The 25,152-nt window shown below is 36.9% G+C and overlaps 1 protein-coding gene across 2 annotated transcripts in view; it reads right to left on the reverse strand.

Moving 5' to 3' along the window:
• Window positions 1-7,609: 7,609 nt before the first annotated feature.
• ADSS2 (adenylosuccinate synthase 2) overlaps window positions 7,610-25,152 on the reverse strand; it is a 32,255-nt gene continuing 14,712 nt past the window's right edge. For both annotated transcript variants that reach the window (XM_030447109.1, XM_030447110.1), the window contains 11 exons: window positions 23,549-23,617; window positions 22,735-22,785; window positions 20,365-20,431; window positions 18,850-18,957; window positions 18,501-18,582; window positions 17,576-17,702; window positions 15,554-15,708; window positions 15,015-15,139; window positions 13,848-13,945; window positions 9,099-9,248; window positions 7,610-8,408 (listed from right to left, as the gene is read on the reverse strand). In XM_030447109.1, coding sequence (XP_030302969.1) covers window positions 8,356-8,408; window positions 9,099-9,248; window positions 13,848-13,945; window positions 15,015-15,139; window positions 15,554-15,708; window positions 17,576-17,702; window positions 18,501-18,582; window positions 18,850-18,957; window positions 20,365-20,431; window positions 22,735-22,785; window positions 23,549-23,617 — 1,085 coding nt within the window. In that variant the 3' untranslated portion in view covers window positions 7,610-8,355. The remainder of the gene's footprint in view (window positions 8,409-9,098; window positions 9,249-13,847; window positions 13,946-15,014; window positions 15,140-15,553; window positions 15,709-17,575; window positions 17,703-18,500; window positions 18,583-18,849; window positions 18,958-20,364; window positions 20,432-22,734; window positions 22,786-23,548; window positions 23,618-25,152) is intronic.

Here is a 25,152-nt window from a genome sequence, read left to right on the forward strand (position 1 = left end):
CCTGCAGTTTTAATTGTATGGCTGTAGGATTTGGATGTACTGCTTTCCCTACTTGTCACAGATTCCCTGCAGGCCCCTCCATGAACCATTGAGCCTCCATCTTAGGGTCTCTCCTTCCAACTGGGCTTTACACCCCTTGTCTGTTAAGACCAAACCACTTTGGTTAACATCGTGGTGAATATTTTTTATGCACTAGGACTCAAAAGCTTCTGAGCCTTAAAGTTCTGTGTGCAAAGTTACAAGAGAAAGCTGTAACTTAGGCATTCAAATAGCAGGTTTCAAAAATATTTTGGGGCACATCCAGGTTGGAAAATAAATTCTGAGATGAGGTCCTCTGAAGTGTACACCAGGAGACAAGTAAGCAACCTGCAGTTTGGAATAAAACTTGTAAATTCTGTGGTAGGACACGGTTGGTACTGACATCAGGCAGCTGGGTCAGCAACCTCAATGCATGAATCCTGCTGGAGGAAGGAAGATGCAACATCCCCCCCATTTCCCAAAGATGAAGGTAGAGGAACACCTCCCTCTAAAGCCATGCTACGGATAAAACTGGAGAAGAAGAATCACCCCCAGGGAGGAGCCAGGGAGAGGAATCTCTGTTGGTGCTGCTGACTATGATGAGGACAACAGTTGTGCAGAACTGGCTGACAGGGATATGGAAATGTTGGTAAATATAACAGTGATTCTCAACAGCTCATATTGTGTGTGAGTGTTGGAGTTGTCACTTTTGTATGTTGTATAGCTACATTTTCCAAGATTGACTGAAATTATCTAAAGCATGAAAATACATTCTTTTGTAGACTGCATTGGGTAAGGAGTTTTTACATCGTGCTCTACAACAAAGTGGAAGACATGCAGTGGTCTTAGTTTTAGGGGGAAAAAAAATCAAACTGGATGTATTTAAGGAGTTTCTAAGATGACTTTGTCATGATACTATTCAAACCAATAGTCTGAATAAGATCTATGGTGAGAACTGATTTTAACATCAGACTCCTGGAGCTACAATATCAATCCACCCTCCAGTGAAGCAGTTGCCATGGAGTGGCCAAAACATAATTCACAGACTCAAAACACAGGGGCAAAAAAGCCCAGAGAAAACATTTACTTTGTTTTCCAAATACTGGTGAGTAAGTGTTTTAGACACCGCAGCCAAATTTTGTCCTCAGGAGGTAGAATAAGTTATTACTTAATTGTGACAAACACACAGACCATCAGACACACTGATGTAATGAATCAGCCTGCAAAGAAATTCTGCTTTGAGTCCCAGAACAGCACATTGTTGTCCTCCACTATGAAATAGTTTAAATAAGTTAACTGGTTCCTGCATTTGTTTCTACTGTAAGACCTGACACTAGTATTGTGCAACTCATTCTAGAAGCTCCCACAGTTCTGCAAAATTGAATGTTTTCTAGAAACTTTACTGTTCCCTGCATACACTGGTTCTTTTATTCCTGGGGGATTCCTAATCAGTATGCTGTTCCACAGAGGATTTTGGTCCTAAAGTGGGGATTAATATATTCAACTCACATAAGAAAGTTTTTTTTAATCCCCTCAGCAGCTTCTTAATAAAAAAACCCCAATATTTTATGCCATTGTAGAAATCTGGCATGCTGTACTCTGCAAACAAAGTAAGGGTACCAGGATAAGTCTCTTGAACCACACAGCATGCATGAAGCACAAAGTCCAGCTACTGGTCAGCTGTACCAGGAAGCTGCTCAAGCCTCTTAGCATTTCATAAGGTACAATTCTTTTTTCTTTTTAATTTTTTTTTTCATAGCTTTGCCCAGGTTCTATTTCTTAAATTAAAAAGTAGTGCATTCAACTGCACAAACACATTTTTTCAAAAGATGTGAAATTTTGTCCGTGTCACCAGTGTCATTTCTTTATTTGCTAGTAAGGTCAGAACAGGGATAAAAATACTTCTTTTTCATAAGTGCCATATAAGAACATTACTTTTCCACAACACGGGTGGGATCCCTACTCACTGTTTTCTATTTGGTTGCTTCATCTGCTCGTATTTTTGTCCTGGAAGGGACATCTGTTGTTTTTATCCCAGGCAAGCAGGATGGGTCCACGTGACACCTGCATCCACAGGAGCTCTAGGGTAAGCTTGTGGTCAAAGTAAGCCCAGAAGGACTGGAGTAACCCTTCCCCTTTTATGCCTGTTGTGAGCACTGTTGCAACAGCTCCTAATGATTTTCTATGACTTTGGCCTAAAAGAGGCACAAGAGGATCCAGGCAGCATAAACTCAAACTACATGCAAAAGTTTTTGGTGATATGAGGAGTGCTGCATGACTGGAATTCATCCTGTATATGAGAATCTAGAATGGAAATTGTAAAAAATGTTGGCTTGCCCCCCATGAAATTTTGTTCTATTGCATATCAACTTCAAAATAGGCTTACTTTAAAAAAAAAAAATAAATACATTAAAATGTCATAGGCTATTTCTGTTGGAAAGTTCTAATAACATGAGTTGGAAAGTTCTAATAACATGAAACCAGTGCAGGTAGTTGCTCAACTGCGAGAGGCACAACCCTCATCATGCTAATTACAAGTCAGATGGAGCCAATCATACAATCCTGAATTATTAAGGTCTTACTGTACATTCTCAGGCTGTTAATATCTATTAGATTACAGCTGCATTATACTGAGTGCTCATTTCAGCAGGAGATTAGAAAGTACATTTATAATGCTGGTTACCCTTTGGGTGGATCATGGTATTTACATACCATATGTCAGCATGAGATTATGGAGTGATTTATGCTTTTGCCTAAACCTTTCAGTAACTGCAACTGGCTCCAGCAAACCAGCAAGCTAACTTCCATTCTAACATTACTTTGACAATGCAGCTTTCAGGAAGCAAGTGCATTTTCAAAAAAAAGAATGAAAAAGACTACCAGTGACTGGTACAGTCAATCTTTGCACAAAGCAGCATTCGACTTGTCATGTCTCAACACAAGTAAGTGATCCATACTGGTTTTTGCTGGCAAAAGGGGCATGAAGATGAAAGAGGGAGGTTGGCTCCATGTAAACTAACTTACCTAACTGCATGGAGAAAGAGTAAATAGTCATTTAACTCTCTCAAAAATATAAATAAAAGGAGCTGCCACCTGCTCCCCCAAAGCCATATCATCCTCTCTGCTATCAACATTCAAGCATTCCAGTTCTCTCTACAATATGCAAAAGGCAGCAAATAAACCAGTGTAATGCAGAACTATCTGTACTTGAATCATAGAATTATAAAATGTTTGGGGTTGGAAGGGACCTCAAAAGATCATCAAGTCTAACCCCCCATCAGAGCAGGGTCAGCTACAGCAGGTCACATAGGAATGTACCAGGTATATTCTGAAAGTCTCCAGGGAAAGAGACTCCACAACCTCCCTGGGCAGACTGTTCCAGTGCTCTGTCACCTTCATAGTGAAAAAAATTCTTCCTTATATTTATGTGGAACTGCCTGTGCTCCAGTTTACAACCACTGCCCCTTTTCCTATTGTTATTCATCCCTGAGAAAAGCTTTACTCTGCCCTCCTGGCACTCACCCCTTACATATTTATCAATATTGATGAGGTCACCCCTCATTCTCCTCCAAGCTGAAGAGCCCCAGCTCCCTCAGTCTTTCCTCATAAGGGAGATGTTCATCATCTTGGGTCACTCTGCACTGGACTCTTTACAGCAGTTCCTGGTCCTTCTAGAATTGAGGACACAATAGAGGACACACAGAACAGGACACAATATTCCAGATGTGGCCTCGTCAGGACAGAAGGGGAGAACCTCTCTCGACCTACTTAACCACCCCCCTTCTAATGCACCCCAGGATGCCATTGGCCTTCTTGGCCACAAAGACACATTGCTGGCTCATGGTCATCCTTCCATCCACCAGCATCCCTAGGGCCATTTTCCTCTATGCTGCTCTCCAACAGCTCAGTCCCCAACCTATACTGATACTTGGGGTTGTTCTTTCCCAGATGCAAGACCTTGCATTTGCCCTTGTAATTCATAAAATTTCTCCCTTGTCTGCCAACTCTCTTGTCTGCCTGACAGGTCCCTCTGAATGGCAGCACAGCCTTCTGGGGTGTCAGCATCTTCTCCCAGTTTTGTGTCATCAGCAGACTTGCTGATAGTACACTCTATTCCCTCATCCAGGTCATCAGTAAATACACTGAATAGTACTGGTCCCAGTTCTGACCCTTGAGGGACTCTACAAGACTCACAACTTGACTCGATCCCATTGACTACAACTCTGCCTTCTGTCCTTCAGCCATCTCCTGATCCATCTCACCACCCAATCATCCAGGCCACACTTCAGTTTAGCTCTAAGGATGCTGTGGGAGACAGTGTCAAACACCTTACTGAAATCAAGATAAATTATGTCTACTGCTCTGCCTTCATCCATCTACCTGGTTATATCCTCATAAAAGGCTCTCAAGTTGGTCAGACATGACTTCCCCTTTGTAAAACCCTGTAGACTACTCCTTGTCCTTGATGTGCCTGGAGACAGCACCAAGAATGAGTTGTTCCATCACCCTTTTTATTTATTTTAAAATAATAAATGATTTAATTTTTATTTAAAAATACTGTTTATTGTTTCACTACTTCAGAGACCAGGAACAGTATAGGCTGGAGATAACTCAGACCAAGTTATCCCTCATCTTCATTCCCAGCTACTTTCCCTTTCACTTTTCCCAAACCAGCCAAACCTTTGATTATCTTTCACTCAGGGAGCTGGCTGTGACTGCAAAAGGAAACTATGATGTTCTATTAGAATGTGGATTTCTAGGATGATGACAGATGAAAGCAGCTGTCATGCAGTAAATCAACACTTTGTCTGCCCTTCATCTGAAGGTTGTGTCCATTAACTACATGCCAAGATCCAGTTTCACATGGAATACAAATGGAAAGGCTGAGCAGCAGAATTATCCCTCATATGGCCTTCTATTAGTCAAGGAGGTGCACTAAACAGTAGGGACAGAAGAGCTATGAAATGCTGCAGTACAGCACAAGCCTGGGAGAATGAACCTCATAAATATTTCAGTGACAGCAAGAATAGCACACGATCAAAATACCTTGTCTGTCATCAGCCTTGTCAGGTTTAACAGGTATCCACGCCTCCTGAAAACCTCCTAGTAGTGGGAGGGGACACTTAGAAGAGAATCAGTTTCAGCTATGGTCCTCCCATGCCATCCTATCCTTTTGCATGGTAGCAGCAGAAGGGACATCAGAGAGGGAGTATGTAGGAAATACATCATGATTGCCACTGAAGTACAAAGGTTTTTTGTTTTATTACAGCTTAGTACTAGCTTGTGACAGACAACCAAAAGCCTTTTGCTAATCACTGTGGCAGTTCCTTTGAGGCCAAAGGATTCTCAACCAACGCAGGCAAAAAAAGGCACAACAGTGACTTCTGGTTAAAGAGAAAAAACCTGTAAGTGCCTTCAAAGACATAAAACTTTAAGCTCCTGCTGAACACACGGCTGATGGTAGAGTATAAGGCTGCTGTTCTTCTGTGCTTTCTCCTTGTTTCCACAGGTGAACATAGCATGGTTTCAAAAGCAGAGCACACCCTGCTTTAAACTATGCTCATAACTTTTAGTATTTGTTTCCACTATGTTCAGGCTGGTGATAAAACATCACAGCTATTTCCCCATACATAAGAATGAAATAAGGGGTAAAAAAAGGGAAGGGCTGGGGAGGGGAGAATTGGGTAGAATATAACAAGTTTTTGGCACCAGGAAAAGTGTTTGTGCACCAGTCCAAAAGTTCACTCTAGGAAAACTTATGTGAACCTGACATTCAGGGATAACACAGTAAGGTTTATAGACACCAAGTCTAAACACCTGAAACTTAAAAATTCTTTGTTCCAAGTCTGATCAGAGTAAGGCTGCACCAACGGATCCTGGACCACATATTATCTGGACAAGTACTGGTAGGAGGATGTTTTCAACTTTCCGGGCCTGCACCTGAGTAGAAGAATCAAAGAAAAATCTCAGCTGAACTTTGAAGAAAACAAAAATCACTCTTGCATCCAAGAAAATTCTGTTTGGTTTCTCTAACTGCACAAGAATACTGTATCAATTTAAGTCAGAGCTCTATTTCTCCTGCTGCATCTGGGAATACAAATTCCTCAGCTGAAAAACAAGGCTACTTTGTACTGTGGAGTTACAACAAAGAATTGAAACAGGTCTTGACCTTGAAGGTCTCTCCTTGGCAGAAATGAAACCCAACTATGTAGTAAGCACTCATTTATTCGTTTAGTCACTACAGAATGAAGGCATCCCCTTATTTATTTACTTCCTCCTTCAGCCAGCTAGGCCACCAGTCCCTGGCTGGTAGTTTCACAGACAGAATAAATCCCTTTAGTGCCTCCTATAGCTACAGGAAGATAAGAATACTTATTAATTACCACCTACTCTTCACATTGCAAGGTCAATTCTCTCCATTGCCTAGATACTAGTAATACTGGTTTCTCCTTCTCAATGAGCATTGGAGTTTATGTTTCACACAGCTGTATCTCTCCTTCTCTTCATCAGGGAACTAGGAAAAGACTTTAAATTCAAGATGCCCCTTAGCTAAAGAGGGATGTATGGTTCTTTGCTGGACTGTAAGGCTGACAGCAGAACTAGACCCTCATTCCTTCCAGGAAAAGGGAAAAACAAGTATGAGGTTGTTTTTTAATGCTGAGGAGGGGAATCATCTTTACATGTAATGCTGATACAAAGTATTTTCTGTGGTATCCTCCTCTTTCCACATATCACCCAACTAAAATACATGCCCCACTAACTGCTCTGTCACAATGCAAACAATTCAACAGAAAGTGCTCCTTAGCTACCAGTATTTTTATCCTTCAACCCTCCTGCTCCTCCACTTATGATAAGTAATTTTATGTCAACTGAGAACATAAACATTGTGTTAAACACTTCAACACCAACATCAATCCAACAAATCTATTTCATTTCAGGCAACATCTGGTTACCTAATACATAGTCTGGAAGGTCTCGTATCTTTTATTTTGCATTAAAAATTTCTTATATTGATCTGCATATCGGAAATCTAGCAGACTAAATCTAAAACTACTGCCCCACTCTGACAGGAACTCGTTTTTAGGAAAAAAAAGTAGGCTTTATTTGAAGTGAAAATGAACCACATGAACACTGTAATATAGTGTGTAAAAAAAGAAGTAATTTTCAAAAAAATCTGTAAAGGGAATATGGAATTATTGGGTTGTTGCCAAAAGAAATCAAAATCTTTGGAATATATAATAATGGTTATAAATTAAAATACTTCTAGAACATTTCCCAGCACTAATAAGCCACCATATATCAGATATCATGAGGTGAATATTTGTTCTTCTCCCTGTATCTGAAGCAAATACAGTGAATACTTTAAATGCTATTTCTAAAGCATCTTCAATTTATAATTACGAAAATGTCTCTGCTCTGCCAGTTTTCCAGAGAAAGATCTTCTGTATGTAGAAAGGAATTTAAAAGGGCATCAAAATGTTAGACTTCTCACCAAATATAAATATAACCTCAATTAATTAGGGAAACATTTTGAGACATGCATCCTGAAAGCAGAGAAGTGCAAGCTTTTTAAAATACCAGAAAAAAAATGTGTTGCATTATAAAACATTTAACTCAAAATCAGAACAGTTCTTTAATAATCGCAAACGAGCTTTTTACAATATCAATTTTCTGACTTTCTGGGCACACTTCCTGGTAAATACTTGAGTGTCCTCTGTAAGTTACAAAGAGTAAGTTTCCTGTTAAACAGCTAAAAAACCTGGACATTCTTAACAACTTGGCATCACATCGTTTTTTAAAAAACAGATCACACAATAATTTAGACAGCATTTATAGCATTATAAAATCAGAATTCCCGTCTTTAATCACTCACAAGAGCAGCCATTAAGAATATGACAGCTTTAGGAATACAAATAATGAGGATGTAAAACTATCTGTGCAAAACTGCATTATTTTTACTGTCTAAAATTTCAGGGAAGTAACACCGGCAAAAGCAGAGAGGGGATAACGAAGACAAACAGACATGAAAGTAATGCTACCTTGGATTTTCAAACAGGAATTACACCATGAAGTAAATATTAGGTAAAGAAAAAAAAAATCTGATGGCACCTTGAACAACAATGACAAGAGTCCTGGAAATTGCAGTTGAACAAGAACTGATCGAGGTTCATGTTAAAGTCTCTTTCAGGAGTAGCGATTGATTTGGGGTATCAACTCTAGCATTTCTTTCCATGCAAAAATCTATCTTTCCAACATCTTTGCTTTGCGGGCTACTAAATGCATTTAAGAATGAGCAGTCTTTTGAGGAGTGTGCTTTCTTCCATGCATCTGAAATCTTTAAAACAGCTGGATCATTGATTCCCTGGATTTCCCTACTCCGATCCATTTAACTGCAGGAGAGAAAAGCAAACTTTTATTGTAAGTAACACAAAGCAAGATTGGACTGTATCTTAAGATACAAACTTATCTTCTTTAAGCACTTAAGATCTTATGGACCATTGTTTGAAGAAAAATACAGCATATACTATTAGTATGTTAAGAAATAACTATGTTTACTATTCATGAAGTAAGAATGCATTTTGACTTAGAAAATCAGTCTTGAAATTACCATAATAAATAAATCATTTTTCCAGATCACAGGAAAAAAGAAACTGCCAGACAAGTAAAGATCTTTCAACATCTCCTAATTCAGCTTTGGAAAGGATCAAAGGATCATCTTTCTTGGGGAGCATAAGAGAAATTTGTTAAGTATCTCTTAAGGTCAAACATATTTAATCATATTAAGATAGCCATAGTCCCACTGACTGTACAAAGGCAGCAGAACTAGACCCTTATTTTAACCAATATGAGAAACATTTAGGCAAGTTACAAAAGTTGTATGAGTTGACTGAGAAACATTAAAAAAAAAAAAATTAAATTCAACAGATAAGGAGATGACTAAAAAGTAGTGAAAGTAAGTGCAGGTATCACCAGCTACTAACTAGTCTTCAGTAATCTGAATGTTCATTAAGGTAAAGTACAAGATAGGTTTCATGAAGCAGGAAAAAAAAAAAAATCGGAACAAAATCAGCTTTGCTTACCAGGAACACCCAACTCCATTTCTATAAAACGAACATAATTTTGTGCATTTATAGGCAGCTCATCAAACGTCCTTGCATTTGATATGTCCGTATCCCATCCTGGGAGTGTCTCGTACTGAACCTCTACTTTATTTAAGACTTCCTGGTTGGCTGAGAACGAAACAAGAACAAAAATACTATGTCTACAAAGATTATATATTCTCTACCACTAAACACATATCTGTAAAGCTTTTTATTGTTCTCTCATACAAAGAAGATTACTCGTAAGATAACACCAACTCTGAAGGTGCTGAAGGGCCTTTTTCTGTTAATATAAGCAAAGGAAAAAGCATTATCCTGTATCTACATTATCCTGTAACTATTTTGGAATTCCAGTACTCGTGGTCACATGCATGTATTTTGCTTAAATCACACCTTTTCAGTTCAGAAAACAACTTTTCGGAAAAAGTAATTCCCAAAAATGTTGGTTAGGTTTGGGGTATTTTAGTTAGTTTGTGGTTTTTTTCCCTGAACAAATATCAAGATCCATCTTCCCCTTCATGAGGGAATGTGGTCATGTGAAAGCACAATTATGCATCAGCCTGTAAGTATCAGGCAATAACAATGTATTTTAAAATGGCATAGGAGTGTACTTTTTACCAAAGTCCTAAGATGAAGTTTATACATAATAAACTTCTGATGCCCACAGAACCTTTGCCCCAAAACTCCACAAGTAATCTGTCAACCAGTGTGAAGTCCCACATGATTTATGACCAGTAACTCCTCCAACTGCTCCTTAGAATAGAAGCAACAAATGTGCTGCATTCAGTCCCTCACTTAGTAACTTGCTACCCTGGTGCCCACTTATATCTGAATCCTGTGATGATTTCAAGTACTGGGAGAGATGCTAAACAACTGAATCATTCCCAGTATTTATCTCAACATCAGTCTTAGAATGACACTGGGCAGCAAAGCAAAATGGTCAAAATACACTGATAAAAAAAAAATTAGGTGTCAGGTATTCTTGCCTGCCTGAAAAGTACAAGGTTTTTCCAAAGGTACTGTAATTAACATTCTGTAGGCTCCATGTCTCAGATTAAGACACTCCTGCAAAGACAGGCAGTCAACCTGGAAAAGTAACTTAGGTGCAAGAGGCATGTAGCCACCAAACCCAGGACTGGCATATCTTGAATAATTTGTCCTGGTGTGTGTAAGAAGCAGTAGTAGTAATGTTTTAAAGATAGCTTTTACAAGCCTTATTTTAAATAAGGGTGAAAAAGGACTATGCTCTACTGACATCAAAGCGTACAGTGCTGAAGAAATGCACAACTTTTTGACTGAGGTGTTCACAGGTTAAGGCAAATGATCCTGTAATCAGACTACCCTTGAGAAACAGAAGCCTGACACACAAGCACATTAAGGATGCTATGTTGCAGAGGCCTTGGATAAGCACTTTCTTTAATGTCAGCAGCAGAAAAAAACTGAGGTGTTGTCTGCTGTCCCAATGATCTGCAAAACAGAATAGCTATATTCAAAGGGCAAAACCACAAACTAATCTCAGATGGCCTGGAATAAGATGCTAGATGCCTCCCTCTTTCTGAAGGAATGCTGAACACCTGCCTAATCCCTGAGGTCCACAGGCAATTCAGTTTTACTTTGAAGGCTCTCTGATGAAGCCAGCTGGGACAAAGCTGAAAGCACTTGTAACTGTGTGGTCAAATCTTGTCAACAGTCTCCCATTACTCTGAGTTCAATTCCTTACTTCCCCCAAAAGGAGGAAGAAAAAGAAGGGATAAATTTCTTGATTCTTCCAGTGGTTCTCTCATTTTCTCCAGCAGGTGTGGTAAAAGAAGGGGTCTGGTAAAAATGTGTATATATACAAAGGTAAGCCATAAACTGAGTTCAGCTGTAATAAGAGATGATAGTTACGGTCTAGATTTCACTTAGCTCATTATAGGGGATTTATCTTTAGGGTTTTCTGGAATATTCCTTATTAGCAGCAGAATTAGATTACAGAGAGAGCAGATACAGTGACATCTGGTAGTCTGGTAATATAATTTAGAGATGAAATGATGTTATGTTACTTCCAACTCAAAAAGAATAGCTGAAATTTGGCATCTTGGCAACACTGTTAAAGATCTCATCTTAAAATATCCTCCAGCAATTTCAAAACACTGAACATAAAAACAGTCATACAGGCCAGGGGAAATGTGCATCTAGTGCAGTGTCCTAGCTCCTTAATCTACAGTAGGTGCCCAGGGAAAGAGGACAATAAAAAAACCAAATGCAACCACGAAATAAATCTTCTCCAAAATAATCTCCTAAATTCCTAAGAATATGTTATACAAGTCTCCTGAAGTAGAGGTTGTGTCTGACTGTGCTTAGACCAACAAATTCCTGAGCTTGGACAGGAGGCATTAGAAGAACTAGACCACAGCTTTCACATTCCTTTTAAACGGATGGGATCAGAGCTACCAGTCATTTGCTTTCTTTCTTTCATCAACTCCTACAGCTGAACAGAAATGGAGATACTGACCAGCTCCACAGCAAAAAACTACAGCCTCAATGATTCCAGCTGAACTCACTGGTACATTTACAAGATGCTTACAGTTCTTTCTGAACAGGAGTTTATGAAATGCCCACAGAATCTAAGTTAAAAAAACTGGGTGAGACTCATATGATCTTCTGAGCCAGCAGGAAAAAGGAACAATATATGAAATATGGCATGGTTTTCCTTAGATGGTGGGCATTGCACTGTGTATGCTTCTAATCTAGAGACAGTCAATTCACAAGAAGGGTAAACCACTAACATCTCCAAGAGAGTGGGAGGGTAGGGAGGGAAGAGAGAAGGAAGTACTTTGCCAGCAAGAGATTCCCAGACTAGATCTCTTCTAAATGAAATTCAAAATGTCAAATTGGCAAGTTCAAAAAAAAAAAAAAAAAAAAAAAAAAAAAAAAGTGCACAGCACACAGAGATGCAGACATTAGAAACAATCTAATGGTCTGAAAAATGCCAAAGTGAGAAGAAAGTTACCTTTTGTTTTCTGTGCCAGGGGCAGGGGTAACAAGTAGCCTGCACCATATGTGCTGAAAATGCTGCCAAATATTGAGAAGTATAGAGAGAGAGAGGTGTGGAACACACAGGCACTGTGAGAGACAGCATCTTCCAGCTTATAAGAAGTTCAGCTCAAACTCCTTCCTACACTTAAGGAAGACACCAGCTTCTGCTATATTTCTACAGAATTCTTAAATTGTTCATACAGTGAATGAAACTATACTTAGGCACGTGAGCCAGGGAGCAATCACTGAAGTCTTAGTACTGGAAAACATGGCCACCAGTTTCTATCATCTCCAGTGGGGGATTGCCAGAGAAGGTCCTCCTGGCTTAAGCACAAGACAGTCCAAATACCCCCCAAGTTAGATGGCAGGGCTACCAATGAAGCATTTAGTGGGTAGTTCTCAATTCAAAAGTGTAACCTCCATTATCTTCAAAGGCCACCTAAAGTATACACAAATTTCCTTAATATTTTTATAAGGATATAAATCAAGGAATATCCAAGTTTAAAAAAGGGGACAGCATTTCCTGTCTTAAGTCAAGTACTAAATTTCCTGAATAAAATTGTATACCATGTCATTCAGTATGCACTCAGCCTGTAACTGGCACTTCTGTTTGAAGACACAAGAGGGCAAATCAACTGGAGAAGTTCCCCAAATGCATGGAGTAACAGAAGACTTTTTGCTAATTCATTATGAATTTTCCCAACACATATATGCTATTTTCAAGGCCAAATCACCAGTTATTCCTTTATACATCATTACATCTTTATGCAACATAAATCTTGCTGTGAGTTATATCTGATTACTATAGCTGATCTCCTCAGCAAGAAGTTCTCTTCTTATGATACCATATGAAAAATTGTGTCCAGCCTCAAACCTGAGGTAGTAATTAGAATGGAAATGGGTATCTTTGTGCATGTTAGAATATTAGAAAGCTCAATCTTTTATTCTGGCAAACAGTCTTCGTTTCTCTGAAATACCTCTACTATAGCAAAATGAGAAAACCTATTATCTATTAAAACAGTGTTTTGTAATATTTAAATATTTTAATATGCAGATAAATTTTCCAGGTTTAAATGATCACTAAAATGATCATGGTCTTCCTCAGGAGCTATAAATTCTATCATGCCAAGCTGATGTATGTTGGTTGTGCGTAAGAAAATAGTCATTGGTCTAAACTAATTGGTCATTCCCTCCCCCACCCTTTCCCCTCTATTCCATTGCATAGGTGTGACAGATTTTTGGCTGCTCTATGAACCACTAAAGGGAACTGAACTGTTAGGAAACTAACACTGGGAGAGAAAAAAACAGGTTTTCAACTCAGTTCTTTCGTGTGGTTCACCAAGACTGCTCCTGCTAGAAGTGGGGAGGAATACAGAGTAAGACACAGAGTTTAGAGAGTGAAACAAGCTTCCAATTTAGCTTGAAAGTAATGCAGTCAGTATTAAATGAAAGGCACAAATCAGTAGTAACATCTGCATTTAAGAAGCTTCATATAGCACTTTGCATCTTTGTAGTGTATAAGTAACTATTTGCTACAGGTGTCTGGGACAGGTGTGGCTCAGGGCATCTCTGGTGCATCTGGGAGGACACTAATGGTTTGATGCTGAACTAACACGTTCCTGTCACAGATATTACACATAAAAGTCAAATGCATTTAAATATCAGATTACATTTCACCAAAATCTAAAATTATTAAACAAGCAGTCTTACCAGGAAAATGAGGTATGATTTCACCATCTAGTTTGTATGCAACACCAACTTTGATTTCTGGAAATACATCCAAGATATCCAATTTGGTAAGTGCCAATCTATAAAGAAACATTACTGCTGTTTAACAAGTTCAACAAGTCTCTACTCTCACATTTAAAAAAAAAAACAGCAAACCTGATTCTTGCACATTGCCATTGTCTTTTCTCAGAAAAATGGTTTGTATGGCACTCATTTATTTATCTGGCTTAATTAAAACAAAAAAAAAAGAAAAAGAAAATAAAATAAAGAGAGAGAGAACTTAGCTTTTTTGTTGTGTCCTTAGATCTAGCACTATAAATTCAAAGAACAAGTATTCTCCAACTAAACTGGTAGGTCTACAGCTTTAAGTGTTAGAATTTGAATTGGTCAGGGTGCTGCCAAGATATATTATGACCATTCATTTGAGATGTTTTCATAGCATGATGCCTGTTGCTGTCTGTTTCTGTTCTCTGCCAAATCTTCCTGTCCTACAGTGAAGGCAGCAAAATAATCAAACACTGGGTCTGTAAATATGTGGCTGCACCCTATTTTAAATAAAAACCACAAAGGACGAAAAAGGAAAATTTTACATAGTTTCATTTTCATTTTACAGAGTTTACAGTTTCATCTACTAGAAATTTTATACCAGTTTTCTTTTGGACACCTGATTTTCATTTTAATTAAAATTTAAAAGCTGAATCCAAATTTTCTGTATTTATATATACTGCTGAAAATACTGACTGGTTCCCATCTGTCTTATTTTGAAAATAAACTAATGAAATAAAACTCCACAAACTACCTCAGGTTTTAAAGCCCTTGTAATGCATTTGATTTTGGTTTGGTGGGATGGCAGGGGCTGGGGTAGCTTGAAGCACCAAGTGCCATGATATGCAAGTGCTTCTTGGATCATTTTAAATGAGAAATAATGACATGCTTATTATAAGGAACCAAAAATTTACAGTTACGACAATGTCATATAAAAAAACACTTAATGCTAGGAAAAATGAAGGACAGTTAATCAAAATATCAAAACAATCAACAAATCAGAACTAACAGACTGAATGTTAGTAACTACTACATGTTCAATTTACAGTAATACATTTAATAACTTGATGTCAAGTTGCCAGCAAAGCTGTCAAAATAACTCACGCAGTAAATCCATTAATCATGTAGGCATATCGGAGTGACACCAGGTCCAGCCAGCCACATCTTCTCTTTCTACCAGTGGTAACACCAAATTCTTTACCTCTCATTTGCAGCAATTCTCCAATTTCCTAGCAAAGAACAGTACTATTACATGATCCTCTTTTTATTTGTAATACATAATGCAGGCATACACTTAAACCATTTTACAATATTGTCAATTACCTTGAAAGTACTTCCCCCAGTTTTTCAAACTTGCATATTGGGATGAAAATACACATACAAAAAGCTATTTCTGAATTAAGAGATAAGTATTAGAGCACATCTCTCAAAATCTGTTCCTGTTCTAAACTTCCATTTCATAGGAAGGTCTGGGAAACTGACAATGAGATTTAGCAGTCCTGTAAGCTCAACCTAGAATCGGAAGAATGAGACATCCAAGCCCACCATCATCTACTTGCTTTAAAAGGCAACACTGATTTAATATAAAACAGACACACCGTTTCACTCAGCTACAGCTCACAGCTAGGGCTGATAATACTTACATTATTTTGTTCTGTAGGAAAGGCACCAATTCCAACTCTGGTTGTATATGCTTTCACAACGCCATACACTTCCCCGATGTTCTGTGGTGGCATACCCAGACCTGTACAAACACCTCCAACTGTGCAGTTGGATGAAGTCACAAAAGGGTATGTGCCTAATTTGGGGAAAAAAAAAAAAAAAAAAAAAAAAGAGGATTAAAAATTTTATTAAAACATTGGTTTTAAATGATTTATAAAAATCAATACATGCAACCTGGTAAGGAATACTATTTGCATTGTGCTCACCGAGATTTTAGAACAATAAAACCCAAAATAAAATACAGTAAGTGTAATTTGTGGTCCAAAATGCATTTAATAACCTCTTTGATTTTTCATGTATATTGCCTGATCCTTCTTTATCGAAGAAATGTACAATTTGGAATCAACAATTTTGTTTACGTAGCCAAATAAAAAAATATTTCCACACAGACAAAGGGAGAGAGAAAAAGATTTTTGGAACAGTCAGTGGGCACTTTCCCTAGTTAAATATTCAGCCCTCATTTAAAAAGCAATGATAAAAGAGTTCAAAAAAAATCTCAAAATCCTTAAGTTTACACTTTTTGTTAAAGTAACAGAAGATGAAACAGAGCATGCCTGAACTCAGTTTTGACTTTTAAAAGTCAAAAGCCTACAAAGACTGTTCAGTGAGGTTTTGCAGGCTGACTGCAGGTATCTCTTGCTATTTTTGCTTAACTCAAATCTCTGGTGAGACAGACACAGGCTTACAGGTGATGTATAACAGCACTTTGCAAGCACTAATTAGTATTTGTTTTTCTTAGGACACAGTTGTTAAGCTTTCTTTACTGACAGGGAAATCTAACTAATAAATGTCACAGTCAATGAGACAATTCTTACTCATTTCTCTCAGACTGGTATATTGACATTGGTTTATCCTCAGTTGGTGTTTAAAAACCACACACACCCACTCCCAGGACACACAAACAAGGGAACACTCCGGGGAAGTGGGATGGACTGGAAGGCTGGGGATTTACCACCCTCACTGCCAGCTAACACACACTTAGAAAACTCACTTCAGTATTAAGACTTCTGTGCATCAAGGCACAGAAAATAGCCTCACTCAGAACACTTCATAATCAAACTTGGCATCATTAAATCTTTTGACTAGGACTTGTCTGTTGTCAGCCCATGTGTCCAATCCACTGATGGTATCTACTTAAGGATGGCAGATATCATCTGTGTGGGTCTCTCAGCAGAAGCAGGAGAAAAATCTAAGTGACAAAACCCCCTCTATGTATTACAGACATACCCAATGAGTTTCAGACTAGTTGCATTTCCCAAACTTCTCTGAAATCTAAAATCTTCACTACTTAAAAAAACAACCCCTGTTGAGTTTTCTGCAAATACCTCTGTTTTGCATCAGCCATATCCTTGTGACAAGTGTATTTAAAAATTTCTTTCCTCTTGCTCAGTAGAACTAAACCTGCTTCTACCAAAAAGTTGCTAGTCTTACTAGCAAAATTACAGTGTTTTAGAGAAAACCTCCATCACCTATAATTTTAAATTAACTGGGATATTTTCTTTCTTGTCTGATTAGCAATCCAGACTCCAATATCTTTCCTTACATCATGAAACAGTGGAAAATTAAATACTGTATAAGGGGTTTTAAAAACTGCAAGATTGTTCTTCAAAAGTCAAAGTCAAAAGTCAAGTATTTTGCATATGTACTTTGCCTCTCAAAGCTCTCCATTTTTCTTCTCAAGTGTTTTCCATAGATGTATACAACTGTGTGTTTTATATGAAGTTTATACACACTGAAGTAAGAGCTACCCTCCATTTAAGAAAGAAATTCATGAAAAAAAAATCCTTCCTCCTGTAATTATTAGTAAGGTGTAGAGAGTACTGTTCTTTCAAAATACAAAGCATTTCTGCCATAAGAACAGCTAAGCTGAGTTTATATTTAGTGTTGCTCTTTCACAACTGAAGTAAATTGCAATGTGTGACACAAAAAAAGGCTATACCTACCAAAATCTATGTCCAGCAGTGCTGCATTTGCACCTTCTACTAAGATCTTCTTTGGTGGTCCATGTAAAGCCTCATACATGAAATAAACACCGTCCTTTACCATTGGTTTTACTTTTTCCATGTAGTCCTGAATAATACAAAAGACTGGTATAGTATAATTTTATTCTGATAAAGCCAGCCAGAGTAAAACTGCTATTGCTCCTTCATAATAATGCCTTTACACCTTTTGAAAAGAAGCAAACATAAAGAAATGATAAATATACCATGATACATGAAAAAGGGAAGAAAGAATATTAGACATTTATGCTTCTCCTAGGAGAGAATAAAAATAAGAAAAAAAAACCAAACACCAAAACAAACCCCCCAAAAACCAAACTGTATTTGGTTCTTAATTTCCATCAATTCAGAATTAATGACTAATAATTAGACACCAGGCTAGTTTCCTGGCTATCAAGCTTCATTAGTTCTGCTGCTAACACATTTTTCTATGTTGATACACTGATTTTTTTTCCTTAAGGGTTATCACTTAAGAGTAATAATTTACTTCACACTTCTTAGGCTTTTGACACAAGGAATTAATATTCTGCTTTACACTGAAACATACCTCCCCCAACTGGAATCTTGAGGTTTTTTTCTTCCTCCTAGCCAGTATGTTTCAGCAAGTGGAAGTAAAACATAATTCTTTCTATGCAAGCATTTTTCTTAACTTTTACAGTATTTCTCTTGAACCAATGTTTTAAAGTGGAGCATAAAGTGGGATCAAAAGTGCCTTGAAGGATGCTTACAGACTCTTTAAAATTGGTAATACCTATCATGATATTGGTAGATGTGTTTTAACTGCTCACACAAGCATCAGTCACCAAGATTTACTTATCAATAACTGCACACAGCAATTATATAATTAAACAGACAGAGGCAGACTTACCTTGAGCCTTTTCAATTCCCCTTCAATATCTATGTCTAAGGTAGGATAAACTGCTTTGTATTGATTGGCTAACACTTTAAACCTGGAAGGCAAAAATGCTTCATTAAGGTTTTTGCTTGATTTCCTCCTCAGTTCCCACCAACCTTAAGTTTTACTGATTACAAATTTGCAATTGTTTTGTGATTAAACCATTTTAAACAAGAAAATATTTTAATAATTCTAAATACATAATTTACTAAAACTATAAATAAAAATATTTTTGCCTTTAGAAATATTTTTAATTAAAAAAGTAAAAGCAAACAGGTGTAATAAATCACACTGAAAACTAATCTAAAAATACAGAAATTACCTCTCAGAAAATTCATCAAAATCAGAAACAAGATCACACATTCTGAGTCCACTTCGAGCTGCTTTTGAAGAATACACAGGACCAATTCCTTTTTTGGTAGTTCCCAAACTTTTAAAAGACAGTAAAAGGAGTTATTCTTGATAGAATATGAAGGTGTTTTTTCTTTAGAGCTAATATATCCTTAGCATAAAATGAAATGCAGTTAACTGCAAGCATCTACAACTTTAAGCATTTAAAAAACAAGATACTTTTAGCATGCAACTTCATTTCAGAGTCTCGCTGCATATAGCCAGAAACACATCAATCTTCCACATACTTGTTTTTCCTTTGTTTCATTAAGACATGCCAATTCTAAAAGAGTTAAGCTGTTTATAGGAGTTTAAACAACAGTATAAGCATAGTATACTAAATTAATCACCTTTTCTACAACCATTCTGCAAGGGAAGCTACATGAACCTTACTTGTGACTGGTTTTGAGCCACATTTGAACAGCACCCAGTTGTTAAAAGAAAAAATAAACTTGCTGTTTATAATTACCAACTTTTAAGTGTTAGACACAAAAAAATTTTAATACCAAATATGCTCTGCAGTCAAAACTAGTGAGACATATTAGCAGGCTGTTTCAATTCCCCACCCCCAACAAGCAGGAGACAAGACTGGATAATCAGTTTCTGATGGCCTGTTCTTAGCCAGCCTGTACTAGTAATTTCCCCCACTACAGTCAATTAGATATCCTTAAAACTCAGGAGGAAATAGAAAGCCTGGTGCTTTAAATCCATCAGTAATTTTAACAAGCTTGAGAACTGAACAATTGCTGCAGAATTTCAAGAATCCCTGAGAAAAAAGAAATTTTTAGGAGTGATTTAAGTTTTTTAGCTTCAAATGTAAATTTTTCTCCTGGGTTTCTTCAAAACAAATCAAAAACTGGTTATTTTTTCCATTTGGCTTCCTCTTACCATCTTTAATACTAAATAATCCCCATTCCCAAGAACTAGCAAGCTACTGGGAAATCACAAGCCAGAAATGTATCAGCTATGTAGTTTCTAAAAGCTTCAAAAGTTTCAGAAATTCAGCAGCAGCACGCAGTAGACAATGTCAACATTTTCCTGCACTCTTGACAGTGAAGCATCATAAGATACCAAATGAGTTGTATCAGACCTTTCAGTTATTTGGACAGAACAAAGGAGTTCTTAATTTTTCACTAAGAGAAATATATTTTTACAGAAAAAAGAAATTCCAGGATGCAATTAAAACATTAGGAAGCAGGAATCCTTTTTATAAAGCAAACTGGAAACTAGAAACTTTTTATTAAAGCAAAATAGAGATTAAACTCCTTTAAAATAATATAATCTTTTCCTAGCCCTTGGAGGACAGAAGTGTAAGACACTCCTGCATACTCCACACTGAAGAGGATAATCAATACCTCTTTAAACTCAATGCCAAACAGAAATCCAATGTATTAAGTCATGCTTTTGTACTAAGTCATCCTATGTTTGACAAAAGAAAACTACATACTTTTTTCCTGCTTGTTCTTGCCTTTGTTGTTCCTGAATGCCATCAGCAGCTTGGTGGAAATCAAATACTATGAAGATAAAAATAACAAGTAGAAAATGAAGCGAACAAGTGAAACAAACTACTATTTCAGTGACAATTTCTTCAAGCCAACTCTAGCCCTCTTTATGAATGTGGAAAACAAAAATATACACACTGAAGAGAGGCAAAAATAATAACAAAATATTTTTTTCTCCTCTTTTACAAGTTACATTTTTTTCCAGAGGAAGAGTTCTGAGATTTTTCAAAGGATGTTTTTGTTTATTTTGTAGAATACTTGCAGACTGTGTATACACCTGCCACAGAACAACTGAGCCATTTCAGCTTTGTAGTAGCCCAAAAGAAATTATTGACAAATAAATCATGTAATTGAAAAGAAATAGTGGAAAACAGATTACAGTAAAAAAAGCCAAAAACATACTTCTGAAATTTAAGGTGGGAACTTAAGCATTCTCATTCTTCCTGAAGATTTCTTAAACCATTCTATTTTTATGTTTTAGACAACATCAACTGAAATACTTTTGGAAATACAAAAACTCCCACCAAAGTCTGCTATGTAAACAGAAGTCATCTTCACAAGTTCCAAATATTTTTTAAAGTGCTAGATTAAATTAAATATTTTAATTTAAATATTAATGACAGAGACTATGGAAAGTATTCCTTGCACCAAATCTTTGTCTACCATAAAAGAAAAAAACCAACCTGATAAGACTCAAGCCAAATACCGACAGTGGTGCACTAGTTTACAGGTTAACAGCCAGTTTATTTTTCTGAAGAACTATCTCCCAGAAGTTAAACAACTAATCTACACATTACACAGGAAAGACTGAACACTTGCAAAGAAGCAGACTCATTTAATAAATACTCCACTGTCTCTAGAAGAAGAATGGGTTTCCTTATTTGCCTTACCAATTTATTTTTGTTTATTTTTTGTGTTTATTTCCATACATCCCCATAATTTAAAGATTATTTTTGTGCTTATGTCTATACACCCCCCCATAATTTAAAGATTAGATTGTCCTCAGAAGCTTGAATTATTTTTATCTTTTGTTAAAGACTAATCATTCACAACTCACCAACATCCATTTTTAAAAAAGTACCTTTATTATAGCAACAGAGCTCCAGATTTTCATCAAAATATTCTAAACAGAAGTATTCTGAAAGTTCATTTATGTTAAGAGGTTGAATGGCTATGATTAACAGTCAATAACTGGTCATTTTTACTCAGCTGTGAAATCTTCACAGTATTGTCACTGCAATATGCTCATTGCAGAACAGTTTTTCTAATCATCTATCCATTTCCAAGTAATTTACTTATAATGATTCTACCCTAAGAAAGTTTTCTAGTAATTTAGGAACAATTCCTTCAAAGTCAGTAGTTACTGACAAGGAAAGACATTTATTCTGTATAAACCACATTCACTCACTAAGCTATTCCAAATATGCTAAAAAAAACCCTCAACAACAACACAAAGCCCACAAAGCAAAACCAAAAGCAAAAACTTTTGTCCAGTGTTATAAGCTTTATCAGATAAAAGACCTGAAAAGTTTGCCTCTTCAGAAGATGACTACCAGAGAAGCAATAAGTCCACTTCCCTAAGACATGCAGTTAAGTAATTATTATGCTACAGTATCTAAACACCTAATTCTCAGGATGAATTCATATAATAAAGACATCCAGGAGTGCTATGGGAAAAGCCTCTGAAGATCTGTCTTGGTTGTTTGGACTCTAGACATTATTTGACTCTAAACTCTGAACTGCAAAATTGTCTGGAACATAGATTCAGCACCTGACTGATGAATTCCCTCCAAGGAGGGCAGCCATTCTCTTAATCCTTAAAAAGTCTTTCCTATAAAGTCTCCTTTCTGAACTAGATGACAATTTACTTGTTAGGGAGCCTGGAAGTTTTGAAGTCACACCCAGTCACATGGATTCCCAGCAGAAAAGTTCCTGTAAGCAACATTGCTTTTACACCAAAGAGGGAAATGAATCCTTCATTCAATTAACTTCTCAACTGCTTTTTGAATGTTTTGCCTTTCTAATCTTGGAACATAAACCTGCTTTCCTGACTAGGCTATGCTTTATGGAATAGGATTAGAGAGTCATAAAGCATAAACCTGGGACGGTCCTTAATAGTGTATGATTTTTTTATAGGATCTTCAATAAAACAAAGTAACATACAAAGGCTTGATCCAAAGCAAAGTTCACACCTATATGAGATGGCTGAAAACAGTCATGCTTTTACTGCCATGAAGAGTTCAGAGAAGCAAAGATTAAAAAAAAAAAAAAAAAAAAGAAAAAAAAGAATTACCAAACCACAGACAGGAACTTACCAATATGAGCTCTGTCGGAAATTATAAGTCTTTTTTCCCAGCCTTCTAGCCCTTAAAAATAAAATTAAATAGTTCAAAATGTTTTATATAGCATTTTTGTCTTTTGGTGTATGAAGAATGAACACTTTTCATGTTTAGTCTACAATCAGTCTATTTAAACATTGAACAATCACATTCCAGATTTAAAAAATGTAGATTTTGATAATTAAAACTTGGCATCAGCCTACAAAGCTGAGAAAGTCAGGCTTATCCTGAGGAAGAATTCTAGCTCTTCCAGTTCCTCAGTTTCAGCAATCAATTAGTAGTTTTTTAGTTTTGAATAATCTTGACCCTGCTTAGAGCAGACTGATGACAAGCATGGCCACAGACACAACAGAAAGTATCAAAAAACTGAGTTCTGAATCAAGAAGTAACTACCAAAGCATTTCTTCACATTAATATGTAAAGTGACACTAATATTTTATGAAGTAAGACAACTATGAACAGGTAACAAACTTTCTTTTTTTTCACACATGTGTAACAAGTTGTTTTTCTACACACTTTAAAAGGTGTTTCACTTCTTAAATTCATTTCTTTAAGCAAATTAAAATGTCTGCAGAGTAATTCGTATCTGGACATGTTCTCTTCTGAAACTGTACTGGGACTCCTTTTTCCTCTCTGGGACTCCTAGTGAGACTCTGGTCAGAAATTAGCAACTAAATGGAGTTCTGGAAAAACACATTTCCCATAACCTCTACAGAGGCATACGCTAGCTAAACCTTTTGAGGAGGGCCTCATGAAATATTTAAAGAGTAGTATCTTAACATTTTCTCACCTTTTCCTTTCTGCAAGTTCTTCTCAGCTTCTTCAAAGAGTCCTGGCAGATGAATTACAACACCATTTCCTGAAGAAAACCATCACACAAAACTTAATTAATTATGTTGAGCATGGAAAAATATATTTCAAGCAATTAAAAGATACTTCATGTTTTCTAAGCAGAGTATTTAAGTTTTTAAACTTTCCAGACATTACCATTTTTATTCTTAGGAATTTGCCTGTAAAAGACATTTACAACTTAACTATGCACTTCTAACTACATGCATTGACTCCTTTTAAAAAACTCAACCAACTTTCAATTTAGATGAGGACAAACAGTATAACAGCATAATGGGGCAGTCAGAATAGAACTTCCTCTTCCTCATATCTAAAATTAACTTCCCTCTTTGTACTGCATTTTAATAACAGTATTGTTTTTTTTAAAGCTTAGCACATTTCTATCATCATTATAAATGCATCCCCTTAGGCACTCTTCTGCTGTAAATAGACACAAAATAATCCATATATAGAGCTGGGTTTGTTAACAGACTAGCAAAAAAACAGACAAGAAAGCTCTATCAAAACCAAGCTTGCCTTTCTATAGCTGTCTCACTGCTAAGAAGGAATACCAGCTCTTACAATTAACCACCAGCATCACTGAGTGCCTAAGCAGGAAATTTCCACATAGCAAAACTGAATCATCTGAAGGTCACACCAAACTCAGCAGATCCAAAACCATCAGTATGGCAACATCGAGATAAAGAGTGAAGCCACTTGAAACTATTTGAGTATTACCTTATTCACATAGATAAAAGCATTCTAAAAACCAAAATACAAAGTCTTGAGGACTTTTTCACTATAACTTGATAGTTCAGTTCTAATCAACCGTAATAATCAATTCTAATACTCCAATAATTTTGCCCCCTCTTTTTTTTAACCTAGAAACCCTTTCAGTGGAATCCTAAGCCAAATAATTTTCTTTCCAAATGAGATTTTAAACAGAAGGCACACCTAAAGTAAGCTAAGAGCAACAAACTTCAGACAGGTAAGACCAAGAGATAGACACAGACAAGAGGATTTATAAAAAGCTCTCCCCTGACTATTACATTTTTAAAGGATGGGGTCTTTACTACTCAACCCGGAGTCCACCAGACAAAAAATGGCAAATGGGCATCCTTTTTCACTGTTTTCAAGCAATGACCTTTTAAAGAAACATAAAACAGAAAAACAAAAGTAGCATCATCTGCTACAGTACTCAAAGCTAGAAGCTGCTAATATCCCTACCACCCCTTCATCAGAGGGAATATGTTTTCATGGCTCAGTTTCTGCAGAAGTATTAGGGTAAGTTGATCCAAAATGATCCCATTATCAAGGCACAACAGAACAGCTGAAAAGAGGCAATTAATCACCAATTCCAATGAAGTGAAAAGTTAATGCTGACTGTGAGTATACACACAGTCACTACAAGATGGACCCTAGGATTCAGCAAGTACTGTTTCTGAATCAAGTCACTGGAGACAGGAGCCCTTCAGCTGCTTTCCCATTTAGCAAACCCTCAGTGACCGCTGCTTTTGGTGCAGGTACCAAGGTGAGAGGGAAGAGCACAGGCTCAAAGGGATGAGT

The sequence above is a fragment of the Calypte anna genome, chromosome 3, assembly GCF_003957555.1.
Source record: "Calypte anna isolate BGI_N300 chromosome 3, bCalAnn1_v1.p, whole genome shotgun sequence".
Classification (NCBI taxonomy): domain Eukaryota; kingdom Metazoa; phylum Chordata; class Aves; order Apodiformes; family Trochilidae; genus Calypte; species Calypte anna.